At 36.9% G+C, this 27757-nt stretch overlaps 3 protein-coding genes and 1 long non-coding RNA gene across 4 annotated transcripts; all 4 read right to left on the bottom strand.

Annotated features, from left to right (window-relative positions):
- Positions 1–1777: 1777 nt before the first annotated feature.
- LOC149003052 (uncharacterized) lies at positions 1778–9680 on the bottom strand. The gene is given in 10 exon segments (XM_089137601.1): positions 1778–2567; positions 3143–3214; positions 3331–3724; positions 4122–6566; positions 6655–6850; positions 6852–6878; positions 7327–7581; positions 7583–8008; positions 8011–8437; positions 8617–9680. Coding segments are annotated over 7 exon segments (4203 nt in total). The 5' UTR covers positions 9138–9680; the 3' UTR covers positions 1778–2567; positions 3143–3214; positions 3331–3724; positions 4122–4215.
- Positions 9681–12669: 2989 nt separating this feature from the next.
- On the bottom strand, positions 12670–15761 carry LOC149003053 (uncharacterized). Its single transcript, XR_016170269.1, has 4 exons — positions 15306–15761; positions 14515–14908; positions 14327–14398; positions 12670–13752 (listed from the first exon to the last, which is right to left on the bottom strand). It is a non-coding gene; the product is annotated as an uncharacterized LOC149003053 (long non-coding RNA).
- Positions 15762–15957: 196 nt separating this feature from the next.
- On the bottom strand, positions 15958–16922 carry LOC149003054 (uncharacterized). The gene has a single exon (XM_089138800.1). It carries the CDS (start codon positions 16897–16899, stop codon positions 15958–15960), a length of 942 nt encoding a protein of 313 aa, XP_088994926.1. The 5' UTR covers positions 16900–16922.
- Positions 16923–16964: 42 nt separating this feature from the next.
- LOC149003055 (disease resistance protein L6-like) lies at positions 16965–20452 on the bottom strand. The gene is made up of 4 exons (XM_089138801.1): positions 19795–20452; positions 18508–19615; positions 17838–18059; positions 16965–17750 (listed from the first exon to the last, which is right to left on the bottom strand). The coding sequence occupies exons 1-4, from the start codon at positions 20313–20315 to the stop codon at positions 16965–16967; spliced, it is 2637 nt and encodes an 878-aa protein (XP_088994927.1). The 5' UTR covers positions 20316–20452.
- Positions 20453–27757: the final 7305 nt, after the last annotated feature.

Consider the following 27757-nt stretch of genomic DNA (forward strand, 5'->3'; position numbering starts at 1 on the left):
CGGGAAGTAAAAATTATACATGTTTGGAAGAAAGTAAATCATTTGATCATGGCTGCAGCCACTATGGCACATCAACTTGAAACCAAAACCATAAAGTTTTTAACCTGCTAGATTCTGAACCAAGCTTGATTGAAGTATGTCATTAGATAAACGAGAGTGTGTTGGTTTGGACAAAGACTGTAGTGTATATGTTGAGCAGCATTTGCATCATTGCATGTAGTGTTACCTGCAACCATTAATGCTACAGATTCACATCCAGAAGAAGCACAAATGAACCTCCAAAGCAGAGTTTGGGTTAGCATGGCGGGTTGAACTTCATATACCATCTTTAAGCAATTGGCAATAACCTCATGTAGTGGCAAAAACACCACATGAACACTAAGTATTGAACTATTGATTGCTGAGTGTATGGCAGTACCTCCTGTAACTAAATGTGAAGGAACTACTTGATAAACAAGAGATCATAATCAACTTGGGAATTTGGCCAATCAATTAAATCCGGAAGTACACTTGCCTATGTGATTTCACCTTCTTGTATTGTCAAAATCAGAGGATTTATTTCTAAGGACAGCGAAATGCCTTCATGTATGTAGTGGGTTGCATCCTTCCAAGGAAACAACAAGGTTTCAATTTCTCAACTAACACTTAAAATCAGAAGAAAAAAAAATTCTATCAACTCATTAATTATTTGAAAATTGACACGCATCAGTAACACCAAAGCAACAATGTAACTCGAATGAAGGACTGAAATCATAAGATGCAATCACAAAGACAAGAGAAGACTAAAAGCAGAAACGTATTTCATGACCAAGATGATGAACGGTTAAGAATGATTAACGAAAATCTTTGTAATAACATGATTAAGAATGATTTATCTTTCTTGCTCCTTTGAAAATCCTCGACATTGATGAATTTTTTTCCGAAAAAGAGAATAGGAATGATACACCATTATTTTACCCCAAAAAAAAAAAAAAGATAAAGCATTAAATTAAGCAAGACTCGGCAAAATTATCAGTCTATTATAAATTTATCAATTGGTCAATTATAAGTGTAAAGGGCTCAGAACCCAAGCATAATAAATGTGTTTCCTATGACTGAGGTGCGTTGAGGGTTTATAAAGCATAACCTAAGGTAGGATTATCGTTGGATCTTGCAAGTTGGCCTAGATCTCCTCTCTGTCTAACATGTGAAATGCGAATAGGCATTGGTTACAGCCTAATATATCGGCTACTATAACCTTTGCAACAAATACCTCGGGTGATGCACCATTCGTAGAGAATATGGCACCAAGTATCTAACTTGAGGTGGATACCATGCTAGATCTTCAGTCCTCACCATTTATGGTTCCGAGAATTCCTGAGCTTCATTTCCAACCTACCACTTTTCATCATCTTGAGGATGTAGCATTGAGTCCCTCGGTCAACTTGGATAATTTCGATCGAAGGTCATACACCCGGTTGAGCCATCAATTCAAGACCAAGCTAGTTTTCTTAATGGAAATTTGTCCAACACATAAAAAAATGATTGAAGCAAATCCATGAACGTTAAGTATTTATATGATGTTCGGCTATGCCGACTTTTATGGGCATAATCGAAATTTCTTCACATTGAATGAAAAGAATAATTAGGTAGGACAAAAAAATAGAACAATTATATATGTAATACTTGGGAATTAATCAAACTTATACTCAACCCTATATCCAAACCCGAATACCCTTTTACACCCCCTCTCAGCTCAAACTCTCAAACCTGGAAACTCCCTAAAGATGTTCTCAAATAGTACTCCACAACTAGTTCAAAGATCACTTTGTGCAATGTATCGACGACCTTTAACCATCACGGCCCTCACCATTTTACCTAGATGAAAGAGCATAGTAGGAGGCAAATAGGAGGCTTTTGCCTACTTACCAAAAATCCTTCTAAAGAGATCTGCTCAAGGCCCTGGCAAAAATCTTAAACAACACAAGTTGTACAATTCTAACAGGCAGCAGCTAGTAGAAACTAAAAGCACTGTGTCTAATATGCGTTGATCCACCTTTGCCGCTTTGAAATTTTGCAGTAGAGATGCAAGAAAACTGAAATTACAACAACCAATTGTTCTATTGTGAATTTTCTACCAATTCCCTTAGGAAATGATTATCCTGACCAAAAGAATTTATTTTCAGTAATATCATAGTTATGAATTAAAAGAAAAGAGGATGGCAACACCCTGCAAAGGGTTAAGGCTTGATACATTTGACCCTTCTTTGATCCAAATTAAACTCAAGAGCTTTGCTTATTGGGTGTGTACCACCTTCTTACAAGGTTTGTGATGAGATTGTACGTGTTCATTTCGATTTGCCTTATGTCACCCCAGAATTGTAGATGAAAGGAGCTAGATTTTGCCATACAAAATAGAGTCGGTCGTAGTTCCCACAAAAAATAGTCACCTCTCCGAGGAAATTTGAACTCCACACCACAAATTGAAAGGATGCCATGAATCAGTCATTACAAATCACACATACGGAATTGCTCTTTGCTCATCTGGACAGAAATTGGATAGAGTCTATGTGAACCTTGCTCGACACCTAATATAAAAATCAATATCCAAAAAAACTGAATTTAGCTTCTATTTCATTAACGTATCTCCCTTTAAACAGCATATAAGAAAATTTTCGAGCTAATAAATCCAGATATTAAGCAAAGTATTTTAGAGGCAAGAATGTGTTAAACAGGGTTGCCCTAGCTGTTTAATTTGATCGTACCTTTTGTTTTTGCTTTGATGGTTATATGCTATTTGTACATTGTTTGCAGGAAAAAGGGTTCATCAAGACTCAACAGATAATTTTTCAATGAAAACTTTCTGAGACATGTCTGTTACCATTTCAGTTGGATAGATTGTCAGTATGATCAAGTGTCCATAGGGTAAGTCTAGAAATAACCTCTTTGCAAAGCAAAGTAAAGCTACGTAAATTATGACCCACCCCAAATTGTTCAGTGGCCAAAGCCTTGAACCCTGGGTGCACCCTTAAAGTTGGATAGATTTCAAATCCAACAATTGTGGAGTTCTTAGAGGTTACTACATGAACAAGAAAGTTTATATTTTTGGAAGTAAAAGAGATGGAAAAATGCTAGCAAGTGTTAAGTAGTTATAACTTATTACCGGATCAGTGAGCTAAGTCCCGACTTCACCTGCAACCCACTGGCTAAAACCACGCGAACAATAGCAAAGTCCCTGTAACAGAGGGTTATATTTGAATTTAACCACACGAGCACAACAGCTAACATTGACCTAAAACTTTACTAGTAATCAATAAGTTATCATCACTATTTTTGAAGACCATTGTTTACGTTGATATATTTGAAATGGGCCAGCTACATCATTCCACATTTCCATCCATCCATCTTCAGTTGTCCGATACATATTCACAAAACCGTTCTTGGTCATGATCTGCAAACAAGAAAAAATAAATAGGATGGATCGCATCTAGCAACCCCTGCTTGGTTCTAAGGAAGATAAAACCATGGATTAAGATGACTTACCTTTGAAAGAATAGAACAAATAAAATTTGAGAATCTTAAGGTTAGTCTCCTGGATCATGAATGAATGAGAAGACCTCAGCTGTTTCTCAATAGCTCTGCAGCCATTTAACTCCATTTATTGAGACAAACCTTTCCTCATTTAGTGATGCCCCAATCAATATAATCCATACCCAGATTCATGCTGCTTGAATATATTAATCTCCTACAGAATTAAATCAAAACATACTTAAAATGAGAGAAAAGATTATCATAATGAGACATAATAACATCTCGAACCAATCCCCATGTTTCATCCAAGACACATTCTTTCTATATAGCTAAAACTTGGGAATCATGGCTGAAATCCATGGGTGACCTTCTACAACTATTCCATGAACAAAAGATATTTTAGTAGTTACACTAACTTGCTGCCTACTCAAGTGTATTTCACATACAGTTGTGTACCTTATTCATCCATTTGGTTTGGTCGAGTAAAAGTCCAAAAATAATCACAGTGTTTGTTTTTCTTTCATGGTTATAAGATTAGAATTTCTTTTTCTTGTTTAGCTGATAAAAGCAAATTAAAAGGTTAGATTAGACCACATGAAGATTCAACTGACCTGCATGTACATGGGGATAACCACCAACATTTTTCCAGAAGAATAAAAACCTCTCCAGCTCCAAATCCATTGTTTGTTGTTGAATGAGTTGAACTCAGGCAACATAAAAGATCGATCCTGAATGACTCAAGAAATCTACTGTAGGGACGTTATTCCTATCTTCTTCTTCTTCCTCCTCTTTTTGTTTGTCAGGAACAGTACTTGATCTTTCAACCTCTGAGTATGACAAGTCAACATTTCCTAAAGATTCTAGATCTCGAATTGACTGAGGCAATTTCTTGAGTGATGTGCACGACACAAGACAAAGCTTCTTTAGAGAACTCATCCTAGAAATGCTATCCGGGAGTTCTTCTATTCCTGTCTCCGACAAATCAAGCACTAGTAGTGATCTTAAATCACCAATGGAGTCTGGCAACTTCTTAAATGACACACATGAGTCTAAAATAAGCTTTTCTAGAGAACTCATCCTGGCAATACTGTCCGGGAGTTCTTCTATTCCTGAGACCGTCAAGTCAAGCCTTACTAAAGATTTTAGATCTCCAATTGACTGAGGCAATTTCTTGAGTGATGTGCACGACACAAGAATAAGCTCTTTTAGAGAACTCATCCTAGAAATGCTATCCGGGAGTTCTTTTATTCCCGTGTCATACAAGTCAAGCTCCAGTAAGGATATTAAATTACCAATGGAGTCTGGCAACTTCAAGAGTGACTTGCATCCCCGAAGAAAAAGCTTTTTGAGAGGACTCAAATTGCAAATGTTGTCTGGAAGTTCTTCTATTCCTGAGAATGACAAGTCAAGCTTTACTAAAGATTCTAGATCTCCAATTGACTGAGGCAATTTCTTGAGTGATCTGCAGCAAACAAGAATAAGCTCTTTTAGAGAACACATCTCAGAAATGCTTTCTGGGAGTTCTTCTATTCCTGTCGTCCACAAGTTAAGCTTCGATATATATCTTAAATTACCAATGGAGTCTGGCAACTTCTTGAGTGACATGCATACTTCTAAACTAAGCACTTCTAGAGAACTAATCTTGGAAATATTGTCCGAGAGTTCTTCAATTCCTGACCTTGACAAGTCAAGATTGACTAGAGATTTTAGATCTCTAATTGACTCAGGCAACTTCTTGAGTGAATTGCAACGCGAGAAACTAATCTCCTTGAGAGAACTCATCCCGCAAATGCTATTTGGCACCTCTTCTATTCCAGTCTTCGACAAGTCAAGCTTTATTAAAGATTTTAGCTCTCCAATTGACTGAGGCAATTTCTTGAGTGATGTGCACGACACAAGAATAAGCTCCTTTAGAGAACTCATCTTAGAAATGTTATCCGGGAGTTCTTTTATTCCTGTGTTTGACAAGTCAAGCTTCAGTAAGGATCTTAAATCACCAATGGAGTCTGGCAGCTTCTCAAGTGACTCGCATGATTCTAAAATAAGCTCTTCTAGAGAACTAATCTTGGAAATATTGTTCGGGAGTTCTTCAATTCCTGAGCATGACAAGTCAAGATTGACTAGAGATTTTAAATCTCCAATTGACTCAGGCAACTTCTTGAGTGAATTGCAATGCGAGAAACTAATATCTTTGAGAGAACTCATCCTGCAAATGCTATTTGGCACTTCTTCTATTCCAGTATTCGACAAGTCAAGGGTGAGTTGAATTTTTACAATATTATCAATTGATTCAGGCAACTTCTTAAGTGATCTGCATCCTTGAAGCAAAAGCTCTTTGAGAGGACTCATCTTGCAAATGTTGTCTGGAAGTTCTTCTATTCCTGAGCATACCAAATCAAGCTTCACTAAAGAATTTAGATCTCCAATTGACTGAGGCAATTTCTTGAGTGATTTGCACGACACCAGAACAAGCTCTTCTAAAGAACTCATCCTAGAAAAGCTATTTGGGAGTTCTTCTATTCCTGCCTTCGACAAATCAAGCTTCAGTAGCGATCTTAAATCACCAATAGAGTCTGGCAACTTCTTGAGTGACTCACATGATTCTAAAATAAGCTCTTTTAAAGAACTCATCCTAGAAATGCTTTTTGGGAGTTCTTCTATTCTTGCCTTCGACAAATCAAGCTTCAATAGCGATCTTAAATCACCAATGGAGTCTGGCAACTTCTTGAGTGATGCACATGATTCTAAAATAAGCTCTTTTAGAGAACTCATCCTAGAAATGCTTTTTGGGAGTTCTTCTATTCTTGTCTCCGACAAATCAAGCTTCTGTAGCGATCTTAAATCACCAATGGAGTCAGGCAACTTGTTAAGAAATCTGCACCATGTGAAAATAAGACTTTTGAGTTGAATCAACTGCCCAATGGACACGTCTAACTTATCCAATGAAGAACACCCAACGAAGTATAATTGTTCCAAGGAAGGAAACCATGAAAATTCTATGCACTTTGATCGCGAGTTACACTTTGAAACCTTGAGAATTTTCAAATTTTGAAACCATTTGTCAAACAAAGAGAAAACATACATATATTACAATCTATTAAACTCAATGTTATTAAAAGGAGAAAGAAAAAGTTGAGTAATATACCTTATGTTCATCTGAAGGCCTGACATTCCAAAGTTGATTATAGTCTTGGTATGATAGGGTGAGACAAACTAATCTCCTATGATATAAATTGGGACATAAAATCCCAAAATTCATAACATTAAGAAACGTCAAATTGGGCATCATCTTCAAAGACTCCATAGTTAAATTAATAGGCGACCTTGAAGCAAAGGAGAGCGCTCATGCCTTTTATTGTTTGTGCTTCCTATAAAAGAAAATAACTCAATTAAATGGACGTTATTGGATAACAGGCCTTAGAAAAGAGGGTAGTAATAATGGTGCAAACAATGTAACTTAGAGAGTTTAGATCCTATACTAATACAATAAGGTACATGCCATAATTGATTCCAAGTGAACGGTTCTAATGAAGTCATGTATCTAATCTAATTGTAAAAATATAGGATTTACATTCAAGTTAGAGCATCATATATAACCACAGGAGTGCATGCAAATCATTATCCAAATATAGCATTATTTTTCAAACTTGGAAGTGTTGTTCAATTTGTCATGCCTTTATTATCCTCAATTACTGTGTATTTTGGCATCGTGTCTCCACACATGTATGCATATTTTGCATCTACCAAACAAGAAAAGGAGTATGCATACTTTGTGTACACACACGTGAGAGAGAGAGAGATGTGTTTAGGTGTTACCTTATGTCCTTCTAATACTTCCACAATGTCGCTATAAGACCATAGCCTACTACGCTTACTTGGATCTAAGCGGCTTTCTTCTAAGACAATTTCTCTCCCCATGTCTCGAATGTGATCATGCATCACCAAGTATTTGGCATCAAACTTTAGAAGGGATCTTTTTATTAATCTGGATACTGCTGATTTTGGATGATAACCACAGGCTTCCCATATGGAAATTACAATTTCTTTTTCCCATCCAATGAAAAAGCAAGCAAGCATCAAGAAATATGTCTCTTTGATAACCGTTTTCCAAATTGTCATAGCTTATCCTAAGCTTCCGTTGGACTTCTTTAGGAGGAATCTCTTTCAACGTTTTTAGTGTACTTTCCCACTCATCTTTGTCGCCTACATCGGATAGATAAGACCCAAATACCTCTAGAATTAGAGGTAATCCTTCGTAATGGCGTACCACATCATGTGAGAGTTGCATATAATCTTCCGGAGGTTGGCTATTTCGAAAGGCATGCCAATCGAATAGTTGAAGAGAACACGCATGACTCAAGCAATTCAGCCCGTATATTTTATCTCCAGTCACTATAGCTGAGTTCAAAATTTGCTCGTCTCTTGTTGTAATTATGACTCTGCTTCCTTGACCAAACCAATTGAGTTTATCGGCCAAAGCATCGATCTGTTTCTTTGCCATCTCGCATCATCAAGAACAAGAAAAACTTTTTCTTTGCTAACTCTTTCTTGGATCAATCTTTTTCCTTTATGAGAATCTTCTATGTCAAAGTCTTCTTTGAAAATATCCTTCAAGAGTTGCTTCTGCAAAGACACCAAACCATTGAATTGTGCCGCTCGTTCTCTAACATCTGAAAGAAAACAATGTTTATCAAAGGTTGAAAATATGCCATTATAAACCGCCTTGGCTAGAGTCGTCTTCCCGATACCACCGGAACCACAAATCCCCACGAATTTGACATCATTGGAGCCAATATCTATTAAGGATAGTAGACCGTTTACTCTGGAGTCCATGTCAATACGGTACTCACACTCAGCCAAGCGCGTGCTTCTGACTGATTCACTTAGAACCCTTTTGGCAACTAATTCAACCAACTCTGCTTGATCCCTGTAAAATTGAAAGAATTTTTTGAAATGCAATAAGTAAAATTAATTATAACTCTAACGGATGAATGAAAATGAAAATGAAACGGTCTGAAGAAATTATAATTAAGTGGGTAATTTAAGTACAAGATATGATAATGAGACTGCCTTAATTATGAAAGAATTTGTGGGATGGAGACTTACCTGGTGTCGTCGAGAACTTCTCCTTTCAAATTCCCTACCACTCCCAAAGCTTCCCTCCAACTCTCTACCTCCTTGGGCTCAAAAATCTCCTCCTGGTATTTCAGGAACGCATTCTCAAAACTTCCAGTCTGTTTCCGAACATCCGATGGGTCAACGTAGAAGAATATGGGTATGATTATTTGTTTATTGGATATGTGGCGCTGAACTATTTGAGCAAGTTCCCGAAGGCACCATTTGCTATCCGCGTAACCTTGAGAGATAACAGGGATCGAGATCTTGGAACCCTCGATGGCTTTCTGGAGGGCTGGACCAATTGCTTCTCCGGTCCACAGTTTATCACTATCAAGGAAGGCGTTGATTCCTTTGTTCTTCAACGTTCTGTAAAGGAAGCTAGTGAAGTTTTTGCGAGTATCCTCACCTCTAAAGCTGAGAAACACGTCGTAATCGTAACTAGAAGAAGGTTCAGTTTTGAAGCTAGCAGAAGCAGAAGAAGAGGAAGAAGGAAAATCTTGTGCCGCCATGAAGTTGGAAGTTAACAAGAGTAGTAGTAATTGCAGAATAGCAGAGAAGATAAAAGTTGCTCAAATAGATCTGTGTATCCTCTCAAGAATGAAGAACCCAACTTTCTCCGTCGGTTTATAGATCTGTTTCCCTCGGAAAGTACTCAGAAAAGTGCTGTTGGCTGCGTGACTGCGTCAGATCCGATACACTCGAGGAGGTAAAAAGGTCATACTGGAGGGGAGACTGCTTAATTGGCAATTTCTGGAGGCTTTCGGGGAAGGTATTGGGGTGGAATCTGACTCTCAAGCGGCCATACGCTCTCTCTCTCTCTATCATCCCCTTTGGAGGTTTGAATTGTATCTCTTGTCTGGTTTTTTCAAAAATTGCAAACAGGGTAAATAGGGAGATTTAGAGAAATCACACGGAAATTTCACTCCACAAAATCAAATGGAAGTTTTGGGAAAGAAGGGCAATTTGCTATTTGGGAAATTTCAATTTTTCCGTGAGTGGGTTATACTCTTCTCCTCTCCTGAGCCTTTACAATTTTTCCATGGATGGGTCAAACTCAATTGCGACGCCTGATTTGACGCAAAGAGGAACAAATCAACACTCGGTAGCATCGTTTAGAATTCGCAAGGAAAAGTGTTGTTGTTGACTGCGTCAGGTCCGATAAACTTATTAAGGACGTCATAGTCATAGTAGTCATAGTGGGAGAATGCTTGGCTTGGCAATTCGCGCTGGTCTTCTTCTGGAGGTCTTCGAGGAAGGTAATGGTGGAATCTCACTCTGAAGCAGCCATACCCTCTTTGTCACCCTCACCCCCTCCTTTCTTGAGGTCCAACCAATTGTAGTGATAGATACATTGATTATCTCTCATCTGGTTTTTTCAAAAATTGCAAATAAGGTAAATAAGAGCACAAAATATATTGATCTAGATAAACATGCAATCTCTTTGCAAAATAATATCATTCAAAATAGCATGCAACCCATTTGCAATCAATTTTGTGATCACCTTAAGAGCCCAAAATAGTTCATTGGGAGTATTGTTTGAGTTGCAAAACAAAGTTTCAAGTAGAAGAACTGTTTCACTTTTTTATTTGGGTTACTTTGCTAATATCCCACTCCTGAAGTTGGAAGGTTGTTTATTTTTATTTTTATTTTTCTTTACATCATCACATGGCTTTCTTTGTTTTATTTTAAAAGAAAGTTCTAACAAATTATTTTTCTAGATAACCACTAGTGACTTTATCACACATACCGTCACATCGTGTTCTCTCTATTGCTAATTGGTTGATTAAAAATGATTTTTCTAGATGACTCTTAGTGACTTCTTACATTGTCATATGGCTTCCTTTACTAAATGCTTGATTAAAAAATAGGTTTTGGTGAACAATCATAACTTATTTTTTATTGAATTATCAACAGTCTCTCCTAATTACAAGAAAAAGAAAAGAAATATCTGAAAAAACTAATCTGGATTTCCCTGTAAAGCTCGAAGCCTCAAATACTTGACTTGACTTCAGGTCTAGGTCTTTGAAATTAACAAAACCGTGGCCAACAAACCCTAAATCTATTGCAGTTAGGGTTGAATCATCTCCAGTGCCCAAAGTACATAGCGGTCATCCATTGTCAGATTACTAATGAGCACCCACGTGTCCCATAATAAATCTTAATAGGCTTAACATTTTTATCATCTAACGTTTAGGATTTATCATAGGACACACAATGCTCATTAGCCTGACTGCTACTTTGGCATTTATAGGATTCAAACCCTCACGATTACTAACAAGGGAAAATTATATTCTTAGAATTTCTATAAGAGATTGCTTGTTTGCAAAAAAAAAAAAAAAAGAATTATATTTTTAGAACTTGAAGAAGCTTTTTAGTGTAGAACTTGTGTGACTTCTATTGAATGCACCAAGTAAATATATGGAGTACTGAAAGCATTGAAGGATCACATGAGAAGGTCACAATTGGATCCGTAACTCTCATACGGAAGACTCAGTGAACCACCAAGTTTATGTCATAGCCAGCCATTCCCATTTCAAGTTTATTATTGCCAAGCTTTACGGGAAGTAAAAATTATACATGTTTGGAAGAAAGTAAATCATTTGATCATGGCTGCAGCCACTATGGCACATCAACTTGAAACCAAAACCATAAAGTTTTTAACCTGCTAGATTCTGAACCAAGCTTGATTGAAGTATGTCATTAGATAAACGAGAGTGTGTTGGTTTGGACAAAGACTGTAGTGTATATGTTGAGCAGCATTTGCATCATTGCATGTAGTGTTACCTGCAACCATTAATGCTACAGATTCACATCCAGAAGAAGCACAAATGAACCTCCAAAGCAGAGTTTGGGTTAGCATGGCGGGTTGAACTTCATATACCATCTTTAAGCAATTGGCAATAACCTCATGTAGTGGCAAAAACACCACATGAACACTAAGTATTGAACTATTGATTGCTGAGTGTATGGCAGTACCTCCTGTAACTAAATGTGAAGGAACTACTTGATAAACAAGAGATCATAATCAACTTGGGAATTTGGCCAATCAATTAAATCCGGAAGTACACTTGCCTATGTGATTTCACCTTCTTGTATTGTCAAAATCAGAGGATTTATTTCTAAGGACAGCGAAATGCCTTCATGTATGTAGTGGGTTGCATCCTTCCAAGGAAACAACAAGGTTTCAATTTCTCAACTAACACTTAAAATCAGAAGAAAAAAAAATTCTATCAACTCATTAATTATTTGAAAATTGACACGCATCAGTAACACCAAAGCAACAATGTAACTCGAATGAAGGACTGAAATCATAAGATGCAATCACAAAGACAAGAGAAGACTAAAAGCAGAAACGTATTTCATGACCAAGATGATGAACGGTTAAGAATGATTAACGAAAATCTTTGTAATAACATGATTAAGAATGATTTATCTTTCTTGCTCCTTTGAAAATCCTCGACATTGATGAATTTTTTTCCGAAAAAGAGAATAGGAATGATACACCATTATTTTACCCCAAAAAAAAAAAAAAGATAAAGCATTAAATTAAGCAAGACTCGGCAAAATTATCAGTCTATTATAAATTTATCAATTGGTCAATTATAAGTGTAAAGGGCTCAGAACCCAAGCATACTAATTGTGTTTCCTATGACTGAGGTGCGTTGAGGGTTTATAAAGCATAACCTAAGGTAGGATTATCGTTGGATCTTGCAAGTTGGCCTAGATCTCCTCTCTGTCTAACATGTGAAATGCGAATAGGCATTGGTTACAGCCTAATATATCGGCTACTATAACCTTTGCAACAAATACCTCGGGTGATGCACCATTCGTAGAGAATATGGCACCAAGTATCTAACTTGAGGTGGATACCATGCTAGATCTTCAGTCCTCACCATTTATGGTTCCGAGAATTCCTGAGCTTCATTTCCAACCTACCACTTTTCATCATCTTGAGGATGTAGCATTGAGTCCCTCGGTCAACTTGGATAATTTCGATCGAAGGTCATACACCCGGTTGAGCCATCAATTCAAGACCAAGCTAGTTTTCTTAATGGAAATTTGTCCAACACATAAAAAAATGATTGAAGCAAATCCATGAACGTTAAGTATTTATATGATGTTCGGCTATGCCGACTTTTATGGGCATAATCGAAATTTCTTCACATTGAATGAAAAGAATAATTAGGTAGGACAAAAAAATAGAACAATTATATATGTAATACTTGGGAATTAATCAAACTTATACTCAACCCTATATCCAAACCCGAATACCCTTTTACACCCCCTCTCAGCTCAAACTCTCAAACCTGAAACTCCCTAAAGATGTTCTCAAATAGTACTCCACAACTAGTTCAAAGATCACTTTGTGCAATGTATCGACGACCTTTAACCATCACGGCCCTCACCATTTTACCTAGATGAAAGAGCATAGTAGGAGGCAAATAGGAGGCTTTTGCCTACTTACCAAAAATCCTTCTAAAGAGATCTGCTCAAGGCCCTGGCAAAAATCTTAAACAACACAAGTTGTACAATTCTAACAGGCAGCAGCTAGTAGAAACTAAAAGCACTGTGTCTAATATGCGTTGATCCACCTTTGCCGCTTTGAAATTTTGCAGTAGAGATGCAAGAAAACTGAAATTACAACAACCAATTGTTCTATTGTGAATTTTCTACCAATTCCCTTAGGAAATGATTATCCTGACCAAAAGAATTTATTTTCAGTAATATCATAGTTATGAATTAAAAGAAAAGAGGATGGCAACACCCTGCAAAGGGTTAAGGCTTGATACATTTGACCCTTCTTTGATCCAAATTAAACTCAAGAGCTTTGCTTATTGGGTGTGTACCACCTTCTTACAAGGTTTGTGATGAGATTGTACGTGTTCATTTCGATTTGCCTTATGTCACCCCAGAATTGTAGATGAAAGGAGCTAGATTTTGCCATACAAAATAGAGTCGGTCGTAGTTCCCACAAAAAATAGTCACCTCTCCGAGGAAATTTGAACTCCACACCACAAATTGAAAGGATGCCATGAATCAGTCATTACAAATCACACATACGGAATTGCTCTTTGCTCATCTGGACAGAAATTGGATAGAGTCTATGTGAACCTTGCTCGACACCTAATATAAAAATCAATATCCAAAAAAACTGAATTTAGCTTCTATTTCATTAACGTATCTCCCTTTAAACAGCATATAAGAAAATTTTCGAGCTAATAAATCCAGATATTAAGCAAAGTATTTTAGAGGCAAGAATGTGTTAAACAGGGTTGCCCTAGCTGTTTAATTTGATCGTACCTTTTGTTTTTGCTTTGATGGTTATATGCTATTTGTACATTGTTTGCAGGAAAAAGGGTTCATCAAGACTCAACAGATAATTTTTCAATGAAAACTTTCTGAGACATGTCTGTTACCATTTCAGTTGGATAGATTGTCAGTATGATCAAGTGTCCATAGGGTAAGTCTAGAAATAACCTCTTTGCAAAGCAAAGTAAAGCTACGTAAATTATGACCCACCCCAAATTGTTCAGTGGCCAAAGCCTTGAACCCTGGTGCACCCTTAAAGTTGGATAGATTTCAAATCCAACAATTGTGGAGTTCTTAGAGGTTACTACATGAACAAGAAAGTTTATATTTTTGGAAGTAAAAGAGATGGAAAAATGCTAGCAAGTGTTAAGTAGTTATAACTTATTACCGGATCAGTGAGCTAAGTCCCGACTTCACCTGCAACCCACTGGCTAAAACCACGCGAACAATAGCAAAGTCCCTGTAACAGAGGGTTATATTTGAATTTAACCACACGAGCACAACAGCTAACATTGACCTAAAACTTTACTAGTAATCAATAAGTTATCATCACTATTTTTGAAGACCATTGTTTACGTTGATATATTTGAAATGGGCCAGCTACATCATTCCACATTTCCATCCATCCATCTTCAGTTGTCCGATACATATTCACAAAACCGTTCTTGGTCATGATCTGCAAACAAGAAAAAATAAATAGGATGGATCGCATCTAGCAACCCCTGCTTGGTTCTAAGGAAGATAAAACCATGGATTAAGATGACTTACCTTTGAAAGAATAGAACAAATAAAATTTGAGAATCTTAAGGTTAGTCTCCTGGATCATGAATGAATGAGAAGACCTCAGCTGTTTCTCAATAGCTCTGCAGCCATTTAACTCCATTTATTGAGACAAACCTTTCCTCATTTAGTGATGCCCCAATCAATATAATCCATACCCAGATTCATGCTGCTTGAATATATTAATCTCCTACAGAATTAAATCAAAACATACTTAAAATGAGAGAAAAGATTATCATAATGAGACATAATAACATCTCGAACCAATCCCCATGTTTCATCCAAGACACATTCTTTCTATATAGCTAAAACTTGGGAATCATGGCTGAAATCCATGGGTGACCTTCTACAACTATTCCATGAACAAAAGATATTTTAGTAGTTACACTAACTTGCTGCCTACTCAAGTGTATTTCACATACAGTTGTGTACCTTATTCATCCATTTGGTTTGGTCGAGTAAAAGTCCAAAAATAATCACAGTGTTTGTTTTTCTTTCATGGTTATAAGATTAGAATTTCTTTTTCTTGTTTAGCTGATAAAAGCAAATTAAAAGGTTAGATTAGACCACATGAAGATTCAACTGACCTGCATGTACATGGGGATAACCACCAACATTTTTCCAGAAGAATAAAAACCTCTCCAGCTCCAAATCCATTGTTTGTTGTTGAATGAGTTGAACTCAGGCAACATAAAAGATCGATCCTGAATGACTCAAGAAATCTACTGTAGGGACGTTATTCCTATCTTCTTCTTCTTCCTCCTCTTTTTGTTTGTCAGGAACAGTACTTGATCTTTCAACCTCTGAGTATGACAAGTCAACATTTCCTAAAGATTCTAGATCTCGAATTGACTGAGGCAATTTCTTGAGTGATGTGCACGACACAAGACAAAGCTTCTTTAGAGAACTCATCCTAGAAATGCTATCCGGGAGTTCTTCTATTCCTGTCTCCGACAAATCAAGCACTAGTAGTGATCTTAAATCACCAATGGAGTCTGGCAACTTCTTAAATGACACACATGAGTCTAAAATAAGCTTTTCTAGAGAACTCATCCCGGCACACTGTCCGGGAGTTCTTCTATTCCCGAGACCGTCAAGTCAAGCCTTACTAAAGATTTTAGATCTCCAATTGACTGAGGCAATTTCTTGAGTGATGTGCACGACACAAGAATAAGCTCTTTTAGAGAACTCATCCTAGAAATGCTATCCGGGAGTTCTTTTATTCCCGTGTCATACAAGTCAAGCTCCAAGTAAGGATATTAAATTACCAATGGAGTCTGGCAACTTCAAGAGTGACTTGCATCCCCGAAGAAAAAGCTTTTTGAGAGGACTCAAATTGCAAATGTTGTCTGGAAGTTCTTCTATTCCTGAGAATGACAAGTCAAGCTTTACTAAAGATTCTAGATCTCCAATTGACTGAGGCAATTTCTTGAGTGATCTGCAAGAAACAAGAATAAGCTCTTTTAGAGAACACATCTCAGAAATGCTTTCTGGGAGTTCTTCTATTCCTGTCGTCCACAAGTTAAGCTTCGATATATATCTTAAATTACCAATGGAGTCTGGCAACTTCTTGAGTGACATGCATACTTCTAAACTAAGCACTTCTAGAGAACTAATCTTGGAAATATTGTCCGAGAGTTCTTCAATTCCTGACCTTGACAAGTCAAGATTGACTAGAGATTTTAGATCTCTAATTGACTCAGGCAACTTCTTGAGTGAATTGCAACGCGAGAAACTAATCTCCTTGAGAGAACTCATCCCGCAAATGCTATTTGGCACCTCTTCTATTCCAGTCTTCGACAAGTCAAGCTTTATTAAAGATTTTAGCTCTCCAATTGACTGAGGCAATTTCTTGAGTGATGTGCACGACACAAGAATAAGCTCCTTTAGAGAACTCATCTTAGAAATGTTATCCGGGAGTTCTTTTATTCCCGTGTTTGACAAGTCAAGCTTCGAGAAGGATCTTAAATCACCAATGGAGTCTGGCAGCTTCTCAAGTGACTCGCATGATTCTAAAATAAGCTCTTCTAGAGAACTAATCTTGGAAATATTGTTCGGGAGTTCTTCAATTCCTGAGCATGACAAGTCAAGATTGACTAGAGATTTTAAATCTCCAATTGACTCAGGCAACTTCTTGAGTGAATTGCAATGCGAGAAACTAATATCTTTGAGAGAACTCATCCTGCAAATGCTATTTGGCACTTCTTCTATTCCAAGATTCGACAAGTCAAGGGTGAGTTGAATTTTTACAATATTATCAATTGATTCAGCAACTTCTTAAGTGATCTGCATCCTTGAAGCAAAAGCTCTTTGAGAGGACTCATCTTGCAAATGTTGTCTGGAAGTTCTTCTATTCCTGAGCATACCAAATCAAGCTTCACTAAAGAATTTAGATCTCCAATTGACTGAGGCAATTTCTTGAGTGATTTGCACGACACCAGAACAAGCTCTTCTAAAGAACTCATCCTAGAAAAGCTATTTGGGAGTTCTTCTATTCCTGCCTTCGACAAATCAAGCTTCAGTAGCGATCTTAAATCACCAATAGAGTCTGGCAACTTCTTGAGTGACTCACATGATTCTAAAATAAGCTCTTTTAAAGAACTCATCCTAGAAATGCTTTTTGGGAGTTCTTCTATTCTTGCCTTCGACAAATCAAGCTTCAATAGCGATCTTAAATCACCAATGGAGTCTGGCAACTTCTTGAGTGATGCACATGATTCTAAAATAAGCTCTTTTAGAGAACTCATCCTAGAAATGCTTTTTGGGAGTTCTTCTATTCTTGTCTCCGACAAATCAAGCTTCTGTAGCGATCTTAAATCACCAATGGAGTCAGGCAACTTGTTAAGAAATCTGCACCATGTGAAAATAAGACTTTTGAGTTGAATCAACTGCCCAATGGACACGTCTAACTTATCCAATGAAGAACACCCAACGAAGTATAATTGTTCCAAGGAAGGAAACCATGAAAATTCTATGCACTTTGATCGCGAGTTACACTTTGAAACCTTGAGAATTTTCAAATTTTGAAACCGCTGTCAAACAAAGAGAAAACATACATATATTACAATCTATTAAACTCAATGTTATTAAAAGGAGAAAGAAAAAGTTGAGTAATATACCTTATGTTCATCTGAAGGCCTGACATTCCAAAGTTGATTATAGTCTTGGTATGATAGGGTGAGACAAACTAATCTCCTATGATATAAATTGGGACATAAAATCCCAAAATTCATAACATTAAGAAACGTCAAATTGGGCATCATCTTCAAAGACTCCATAGTTAAATTAATAGGCGACCTTGAAGCAAAGGAGACGCTCATGCCTTTTATTGTTTGTGCTTCCTATAAAAGAAAATAACTCAATTAAATGGACGTTATTGGATAACAGGCCTTAGAAAAGAGGGTAGTAATAATGGTGCAAACAATGTAACTTAGAGAGTTTAGATCCTATACTAATACAATAAGGTACATGCCATAATTGATTCCAAGTGAACGGTTCTAATGAAGTCATGTATCTAATCTAATTGTAAAAATATAGGATTTACATTCAAGTTAGAGCATCATATATAACCACAGGAGTGCATGCAAATCATTATCCAAATATAGCATTATTTTTCAAACTTGGAAGTGTTGTTCAATTTGTCATGCCTTTATTATCCTCAATTACTGTGTATTTTGGCATCGTGTCTCCACACATGTATGCATATTTTGCATCTACCAAACAAGAAAAGGAGTATGCATACTTTGTGTACACACACGTGAGAGAGAGAGAGATGTGTTTAGGTGTTACCTTATGTCCTTCTAATACTTCCACAATGTCGCTATAAGACCATAGCCTACTACGCTTACTTGGATCTAAGCGGCTTTCTTCTAAGACAATTTCTCTCCCCATGTCTCGAATGTGATCATGCATCACCAAGTATTTGGCATCAAACTTTAGAAGGGATCTTTTTATTAATCTGGATACTGCTGATTTTGGATGATAACCACAGGCTTCCCATATGGAAATTACAATTTCTTTTTCCCATCCAATGAAAAAGCAAGCAGCATCAAGAAATATGTCTCTTTGATAACCGTTTTCCAAATTGTCATAGCTTATCCTAAGCTTCCGTTGGACTTCTTTAGGAGGAATCTCTTTCAACGTTTTTAGTGTACTTTCCCACTCATCTTTGTCGCCTACATCGGATAGATAAGACCCAAATACCTCTAGAATTAGAGGTAATCCTTCAGAATGGCGTACCACATCATGTGAGAGTTGCATATAATCTTCTGGAGGTTGGCTATTTCGAAAGGCATGCCAACTGAATAGTTGAAGAGAACACGCATGACTCAGCAATTCAGGCCTGTATATTTTATCTCCAGTCACTATAGCTGAGTTCAAAATTTGCTCGTCTCTTGTTGTAATTATGACTCTGCTTCCTTGACCAAACCAATTGAGTTTACTGGCCAAAGCATCGATCTGTTCTTTGCCATCTGCATCATCAAGAACAAGAAAAACTTTTTCTTTGCTAACTCTTTCTTGGATCAATCTTTTTCCTTTATGAGAATCTTCTATGTCAAAGTCTTCTTTGAAAATATCCTTCAAGAGTTGCTTCTGCAAAGACACCAAACCATTGAATTGTGCCGCTCGTTCTCTAACATCTGAAAGAAAACAATGTTTATCAAAGGTTGAAAATATGCCATTATAAACCGCCTTGGCTAGAGTCGTCTTCCCGATACCACCGGAACCACAAATCCCCACGAATTTGACATCATTGGAGCCAATATCTATTAAGGATAGTAGACCGTTTACTCTGGAGTCCATGTCAATACGGTACTCACACTCAGCCAAGCGCGTGCTTCTGACTGATTCACTTAGAACCCTTTTGGCAACTAATTCAACCAACTCTGCTTGATCCCTGTAAAATTGAAAGAATTTTTTGAAATGCAATAAGTAAAATTAATTATAACTCTAACGGATGAATGAAAATGAAAATGAAACGGTCTGAAGAAATTATAATTAAGTGGGTAATTTAAGTACAAGATATGATAATGAGACTGCCTTAATTATGAAAGAATTTGTGGGATGGAGACTTACCTGGTGTCGTCGAGAACTTCTCCTTTCAAATTCCCTACCACTCCCAAAGCTTCCCTCCAACTCTCTACCTCCTTGGGCTCAAAAATCTCCTCCTGGTATTTCAGGAACGCATTCTCAAAACTTCCAGTCTGTTTCCGAACATCCGATGGGTCAACGTAGAAGAATATGGGTATGATTATTTGTTTATTGGATATGTGGCGCTGAACTATTTGAGCAAGTTCCCGAAGGCACCATTTGCTATCCGCGTAACCTTGAGAGATAACAGGGATCGAGATCTTGGAACCCTCGATGGCTTTCTGGAGGGCTGGACCAATTGCTTCTCCGGTCCACAGTTTATCACTATCAAGGAAGGCGTTGATTCCTTTGTTCTTCAACGTTCTGTAAAGGAAGCTAGTGAAGTTTTTGCGAGTATCCTCACCTCTAAAGCTGAGAAACACGTCGTAATCGTAACTAGAAGAAGGTTCAGTTTTGAAGCTAGCAGAAGCAGAAGAAGAGGAAGAAGGAAAATCTTGTGCCGCCATGAAGTTGGAAGTTAACAAGAGTAGTAGTAATTGCAGAATAGCAGAGAAGATAAAAGTTGCTCAAATAGATCTGTATATATCCTCTCACGGACCCAACTCTCTCCCTCGGTTTATAGATCTGTTTTCATCGGAAAGTATTGTACTGGACACTGATAAAATTGCAGACAGTAATTTTTCAAACTAAAAGAAAAGGACGAAAACAGACACTAATTTTTTAATTCCATATATCCATTCCCAAAAGCTTTCCACTGTGCTTAACCTACTGGATTAGTTAATAAACAAGGGTTAGAATATTTAGTCATCAATTTTGTCGTTTTTTGTTCCTCACAACATTGAGAACCGTGTAGTCATGGATCTCACATGGAATTGAAAACGCCTATTATCTTCTCCCCATCCACTTGCGTGCTGACATTAGAGTATGAGACAGTCGTGTCGTGTATGGCTATCCATCTCACTCTGTTCATACATGTCCATCACGGGTGTGATTCATTTTTTTTCTTTTTTTGTCAATAAATTATCAGTAAACTGACAATTTTTTCCATGGGTCAAGCTCAATTGCAGACGCTGATTTGACGCAAAGAAGAACAAACAAATCAACCCTCGGTAACATCGTTTTTAAAAATTCGCAAAGAAAAGTACTGTTGGCTGCGTCAGATCCGATAATGTTGTGTGGTACTGGTCGGTCATATTGGATAAACTAATGCTTGGCAACTTCTGGACGTTTTCGGGGAAGGTATTTCAGTGTGGAATTTGACTCTCAAGCCGCCATACGCTCTCTATCACCGGCTTTGGAGATTAGCCTGATAGATGATTATCTCTTATCAGCTTTTTTCAAAAATTGCAAACAGGGTAAAGAGGGAAATTTAGAAGAAATCACACGGAAATTTGACTCCACAAAATCAAATGGATGTTTTGGGGGAGATGGGTTTGCTATTCGGAAAATCTCCGTTGTTGGACTTGGACCTTCTTCTGTGAATTTGTTTTTTAATTAGACGCTTTAAAATGTAAATTATATTAAATATAGACGGATGGGTGTAAGTTAAATGAGTCTCATTAGGTTTAAATCACTTAAAATGGTTCTTTTACTCTCAATTGATATCACCTTGTGGTAAGGGTGTCAATCGGTACGGTTTCGGTACGAAACCTAACTTTGAATACCGAAAAATAAAACCGTACGGTACTGAATTTAAACGGTACAGTACGGTTTCGATATTTACAAAAACTATTCGGTACGGTTTCGGTATTAAATCGGTACAGAAAACAAGTTTAAATACGGTATCTAATGCGATACAATTTTGGTACGAATGAACTTGTGTCACTTTTATGATTAGTTCATTAAAATCCTAATGAAATTGTGATCAAACAATCGATATAATTTGAAATTAACATCGATAAAGCAAATAAATCTAATTAATAGAGACAAAACAAGTAAATTTAAGAAGAGGAGTGAATGATGAAACGAAATTTTGAAATAGGGAATTAGGGATAGCGAAAAGGTTAAATGTTTTAAGTGTAAAATTACAATTTATATCTCTTAATTTGGTACGGTCCAATTCGGTACGGTTTCGGTACATACCGACGGTACGAGTACTTAAAATCGGAACCGTACCGAATTTTGAACGGTACGGTACGGTTAAACGGTTTCGGTACTCAATTGACACCCTTACCTTGTGGCGGTGTATTGCTATGTACGATATAAGATTTTTTCCCCCTTTTTTAAATATTATCGGGTGGAATTGATAAGGTTCTTTGAACGTGGCAACACTAGAATAAAGTCTCGGCCAATGCGGGATTGGTCAATTGGTAAGATTCATGCATCTTAGAGAAGAGGTCATGGATTTTGATTCTTAAAGACGATATATGTAATACTTCCGTTTCTTATTGTTATGGATAAAATTTATACCGAACTGGGTTCACCTTCAGTTCAGTCTTTGACCTCAGTCAAAGACGGCCTTACCCGACGGTCGGGTTCGGACATCTGATTTAATCATTATAGCGTGATGAGAAAGGAACCCTACGGTTCCAATGATTAGCACGACTCCGATGAATTTGGGATACGTGATTGAGTTATAAACGACTACTGCTACTTTGAGTAGTGAGCAATCATGCTAAACATGGAAACTGCTTCCACCCCGGAAAAAAGTTCAAAACCTACAATTAGACGGCAATCGAGAAAGATCATGAACGCTTGGCAAGTCGCGCTGGTCTTCTGGAGGTTTTCGAAGAAGTTAATGGTGGAAATGGAATCTAACTCTGAAGCGGCCATACACTCTATGTCACCCCTTTGGAGGTCCAACCAATCGTAGCTAATAGATGATTGATTATCTCTTATCCGGTTTTTTTTTTTTCTTTTTTTGGTAAGATCTTATCCGGTTTTTTCAAAGATTGCAAACAGGGTAATGGGAAAAAAGGGGTGGAAAAATTCTTGAAAAATGTGTAAATTTCTTACTTTTCCTTTAAATCCTAAAATGGTAGAGTGTTTGGTTGCTTGGGGTGGAAAAGTGGGAGACAAGGTTCCTTGAATCAAGGAACCTTGTCTGCTGATGTGGCAGTTCAACTTTCCCACCCCATGCTATTTTAAAACCCCACATACTTGGTGGGATTTTGTGAGAAAGTTGGAAAAAGTAAAAAATCACTTTTCCACAAAACCCTTTCCTTTCCTTTTCTTCTCCCTCACCCCACTACATGTAGTACCCACATGTTTTTTTTTCCCACTCCTTTTTTCCCACCCCACCTTTGCAAACAAACGCAGCCTTAGAGAAATCGCAGGGAAAATTTGATTCCACAAAATCAAACGTAAGTTTTGGGACGGACGCCTCAGTTTTATTTGAAAAACACAAATTCATATTATGTTTCAATAGTTAGTTATATTATCGCAAAGATTATTATATCTTTTTAAAAATCTTATTTTCATTTATCTAAAAAAAAAATTTCTTCTCCCAACAAGAGTTATTTGATTAAGATATTGTTGTTGAATTTTTTTTCTTTTTTTCTTCAGATTTTAGTAAAGACATTTTTGGAATTAAAAGGAAAAAACAAATAGTGAGTTAACTGCTTTACTAACAAAATGGACTTATATGTTTAATGAATTGGAGTGTCTGTGTTTTTTTAAACATAAAGTAGGGTGTCAGTGCTTTAAGGGAAAAAATCATCTGCTGTGCGCATCTCTCTGTTGTGCACAGCAGTGCACCACCACAGTGTGCCATATAGAATATGCTAAACAAATGGCTAAGATTAAAAATCTGATTTTAAGTGAAGGACCCAGTTTTAAGACTCATTTATTCAATACCCGCCCATTTTGAAACCCGTTTGCTTATATTCGTAAAAGCTCACTTCTTCAACTCCTTGACTTCCCTTTCCTCCATCGTTTCTGTCCTGTTTCTTTCTTCTTCCTGCTGTTACTCTTTTAGAGCTCTTTTCTTCATTGCTTCTCTTCATTTCTTCTCCTAAATGACATTGTATTCCTAAAATCATCTTCAATGGTAAAAGCACCCAATGTGAAAAAAGAAAATAAAAAACAGCATAAACCCAAAACGCTCCAACATCTGCAGCGCAGATCTGGCAGGTTCGTTTTTTTCTTTCCCACATACGCTTCCTTAAATGTGATGGATAAGGAAAATCCAGATCCTATACCGCATTCTTTATAGAATTCTTTCAACATATTCATTATGAGTCAGAAAAGCACATCAGAGAACTTAGAAAACATATTGTTCCAGCCTATTGAGTGCCCAAAAGAAAAGGAAAAAGAAGAAGGAAAAATTCTGTGCACACTTTACAGCATATTGTTGTTCTTCTTTGCTGTTAACCTTGTTTTCATTATTGAGTTCTCAACCAGAGGATGAAGATGGAGGACGGACTCCCAAACGTGTTTGAACTGGGTTTCTAGAAATGGGTGGATATTTAGTAAATGGGTCTCAAAACTGGTTCCCTTCACTTAAAATTAGATTTTTAATCTTAGCAATTTGTTTAGCATATTCCATGTGGCGCGTTGTGGTGATGCACTGCTGTGCACAGCAGACGATTTTTTTCCGTGCTTTAAAACCTCAATTTTGGGGTGCCAGTACAATTTGCTTAAAAATTAATTATTTGGTTAGGCTCAAATTTATAGAATTTCAACGGATTACTCTACATAAATCCTCAAATTTCATCAATTTTATGCTTAGGATAGAATCCATGGACTTTATTCAATTCCTAAAAATTGTTCTTTTTTTTTTTTTGGTTTGCCAACTCCGGTTTATAAACCGGTGTTCGACCCACGTCGCACACCTGGCTGTGGTGGGTGAGTCTCCCAGCGGGGATTTTTTGCATCCACAAGGATTCAATACCGAAACCTTACTTAAGCGAACCAAGCTGCTTTACCACTAATGCACCGGATCCCATTAGAACTCCTAAGTTAACCGATTTGGACCCCTAAACGTAACTAATCATCTAATTTTTCTGATTTTTTTTTTTTAAAGTAAGTCAAGTTACTGTGTTATGTTGTCATATAGCATTCTCTATTGTTAAATAGTTAAATAGAAAATAGATTTAGTACATAACTATAAATTCTTTTCCAATACTGAAATCTCTTATAGTTGTAAGATAAAGAAAAGAAATATTGAAAAACTAACATGAATTTCACTGTAGAGTTGAAATATTTGAAATATTCAACTTTAGCTTTAGGTCAAGGTCTTTGAATAACAAAACCATTGCAAAAGAATCTATGGGGATACCAACTAGTAAAAAATGGGTAATTTTCATCTGGACCCCCTGAGGTTTGATCTATGTCATTTTTAATCCGAATAAATGGACATTTTGCATCAGCCTCCCCTGTGGTATCTAATAAGATTAATTAAGGACAAATTATAATTTTTATGACCAAAATACCCTCATGCCTATTTTTCCACGTTGTTCTACTCCGTTCTACTCCGGCGATCAATTAGAAAAATTCCTTCGAGACCCTTCGGTCCAAATCCTAATCCAAGCCAGGTTCAATACTAAGGAGCATAACATTTTTACTGGACAACCCAACCCTTCTAAATTTCCTCTGAAGCTATTATTCCGGCGACTGCTGCAATACCAATTGCTTCATCTCTCACCAAATCAGCGAAAGAATGAAGAAGGGTCGGACTGGAACAAATGAAAGCTAAAACCTGGAGTGAAGAAGAGAAAGTTAATGTGGCTTTAGCTATTGAGATGGAGTAAAGAGAATTAGATAGATGAGACTGAAAGAAAACGATGTTGGAGAAGAAGTTTGGTGGTAGGGCAATTAGCCGGTGATTGACCCATTTTTAAAATTTGGATAATTGGTGAAATTCTTTCCAAATTTATCTGGTTGCTGCTATTTTTACTAAACTTTAATCAGAGATTTCTTAGGTTTCACGACTGAAAATGAACTGGAAATAGAATGGTCCTTCAAGAGGAGAAGAAGAGAGAGAATCGAAGTAGCAGAGAAGTAGATAATTACCTAAAATTACGGGGCCCATTTCAAGATTGCAGCTCGAATTTGTGGGGCTTGGATCGCTCACAAGCTTCATTCTCTCTGAAAAATACTGACCAGAAAGAAGGGTATCGGTAAAATAGCTGAAACTCTGCTACCATCGTTTCTGAGGAAGACCAAGTTTCCAATATTGTCCTGCAATTTCAAGGTAGTAACCCCTTGGTATTGTGTATCTGTATACCAAACTATAATATCGTCTGCTTCCAAATAAGCACTCTCGTGATTTTAGGTAAGTGGGGCAGAGATTTAGGTGATTATCTACAGAGGGTTTTAGCAGAGAAGTGAAAACCTTCTTCATTTCCTCTAAAGCAGAGACGGTATTATAGCAGAGAAATGGAAATGAAGAGCAAACGGAAGTGAAGAAGTGAAGAAGTGTTGGGTTGTCGAGCATAATACTGAATCAAGGTTTGGATTAGAATTCGGACCGAAGGGTTTCGAAGGAATTTTTCGAATTGATCACCGGAGTAGAAGAACGTGGTAAAGGAAGAATAGGTAGGAGGGTGTTTTGGTCATAAAAATTATAATTTGTCCTTAATTAATCTTATTGGATACCTCAGGGGAGGCAGATGAAAAGTGTCCATTTATTTGGACTAAAAATGACATAGATCAAACCTCAGGGGGTCCAGATGAAAATTACCCGTAAAAAATTATATTTTGAGAAACTCACATGAGATTTGTTTATTTGTAATTAAAAATGGTGGTAAAAGAAAATGAGTGCACACCATATGTTTTGATATTGAAGGACAGAAAACAAGAGGGGAAAAAAATAAGAAAAGGATAAATTGTGGGGCAGCCCACGATCACATGTAAATTTCTTTTTTTTTGAATAAATACAAATTACATGTAAAAGCAATTCTTCTAATCTTTCTTCTCTTGCAGCAAAGGTTGGCGCATGATCCCCTTCTTCTTTTGGGAGGATTGGGGTTTGTCAGTGTCAGCTTACACGTATCTTGATTGCATTCGCAGGAAGTAGTTGTTACATAGAATTAAACTATATTGCGGTGTTTCGCCTTTGGCCCCAAGGGGATTCGAACTCTAACATCCTACTTAGAGGTAGTGATTTTTACCAATTGAGCCACCCCTCAAGGTTTGATGAGTAAGCTTTTCATTCACAAAAAGACTTCGGAGGATTACAACTCAATTAAGGTAAATGGTTCTGATTTTAAAATATACTAATATTCTTGCAACTAAAATCACTTGCAAAAGTATGGAAAAATAAAAATTATCTCAGTAATACATTGAATAAAAATGAATAAGAACACAAAATATATTGATCAGTCAAGAACTAAACATGCAATCGCTTTGTAAAATATATCATTCAAAATAACATGCAAGCCATTTGCAATCAATTTTGTAATCACCTTAAAAACCACATTGCATAGATTTATTGAAACTTAATAACATGTAAGTCTTTCCCTCTTTTTTTTTTTTTTTTTTTTTTTTTTATCATAAAACTGAAAATGCATTACTAATAAGTTACCAAAGGGTTACAGTTACACTCCTGGTAGGAGTTATCTAAACTGTTATGGTGGTTAGACTCTAAAACTCTAATGGCCTTAGTATTAAAAGTTTGCATTAGGGTAGGGGATTTAAAGTTACAAAATGATGAATGATCTGTTTGTAGCATGATTTTCGCCAAAAGAGAAGTGTATTGTATTGGCCAAGCATGTTGTTTAGGTTCAGATAGTAATTGGATTACTCTTGGCTGATTGCACCAAATTTCTTTGATCCGCAGATGTGACTGTTTAGTGTCTTGTAATCCCTTCCAAATTGCTAGTAGTGTAGCCAGTATTTCATCTTCCTCCTTCAAAACTCCATCAGCTATTATTCTAACTTTGTCATTCATGCCAATCCCCACCGTCCATCCTGCGCCTCCTAGTTGTTGAGCCCGAGCCCCTGCACATATTAAGATTGGTAAGTGAAAGAAATAATGATCAATGGAATTAGTACTTACTTGTGCAGT

The sequence above is a fragment of the Hakea prostrata genome, chromosome 10, assembly GCF_041222555.1.
Source record: "Hakea prostrata isolate BN-2017 chromosome 10, UWA_Hpros_2, whole genome shotgun sequence".
Lineage (NCBI taxonomy): Eukaryota > Viridiplantae > Streptophyta > Magnoliopsida > Proteales > Proteaceae > Hakea > Hakea prostrata.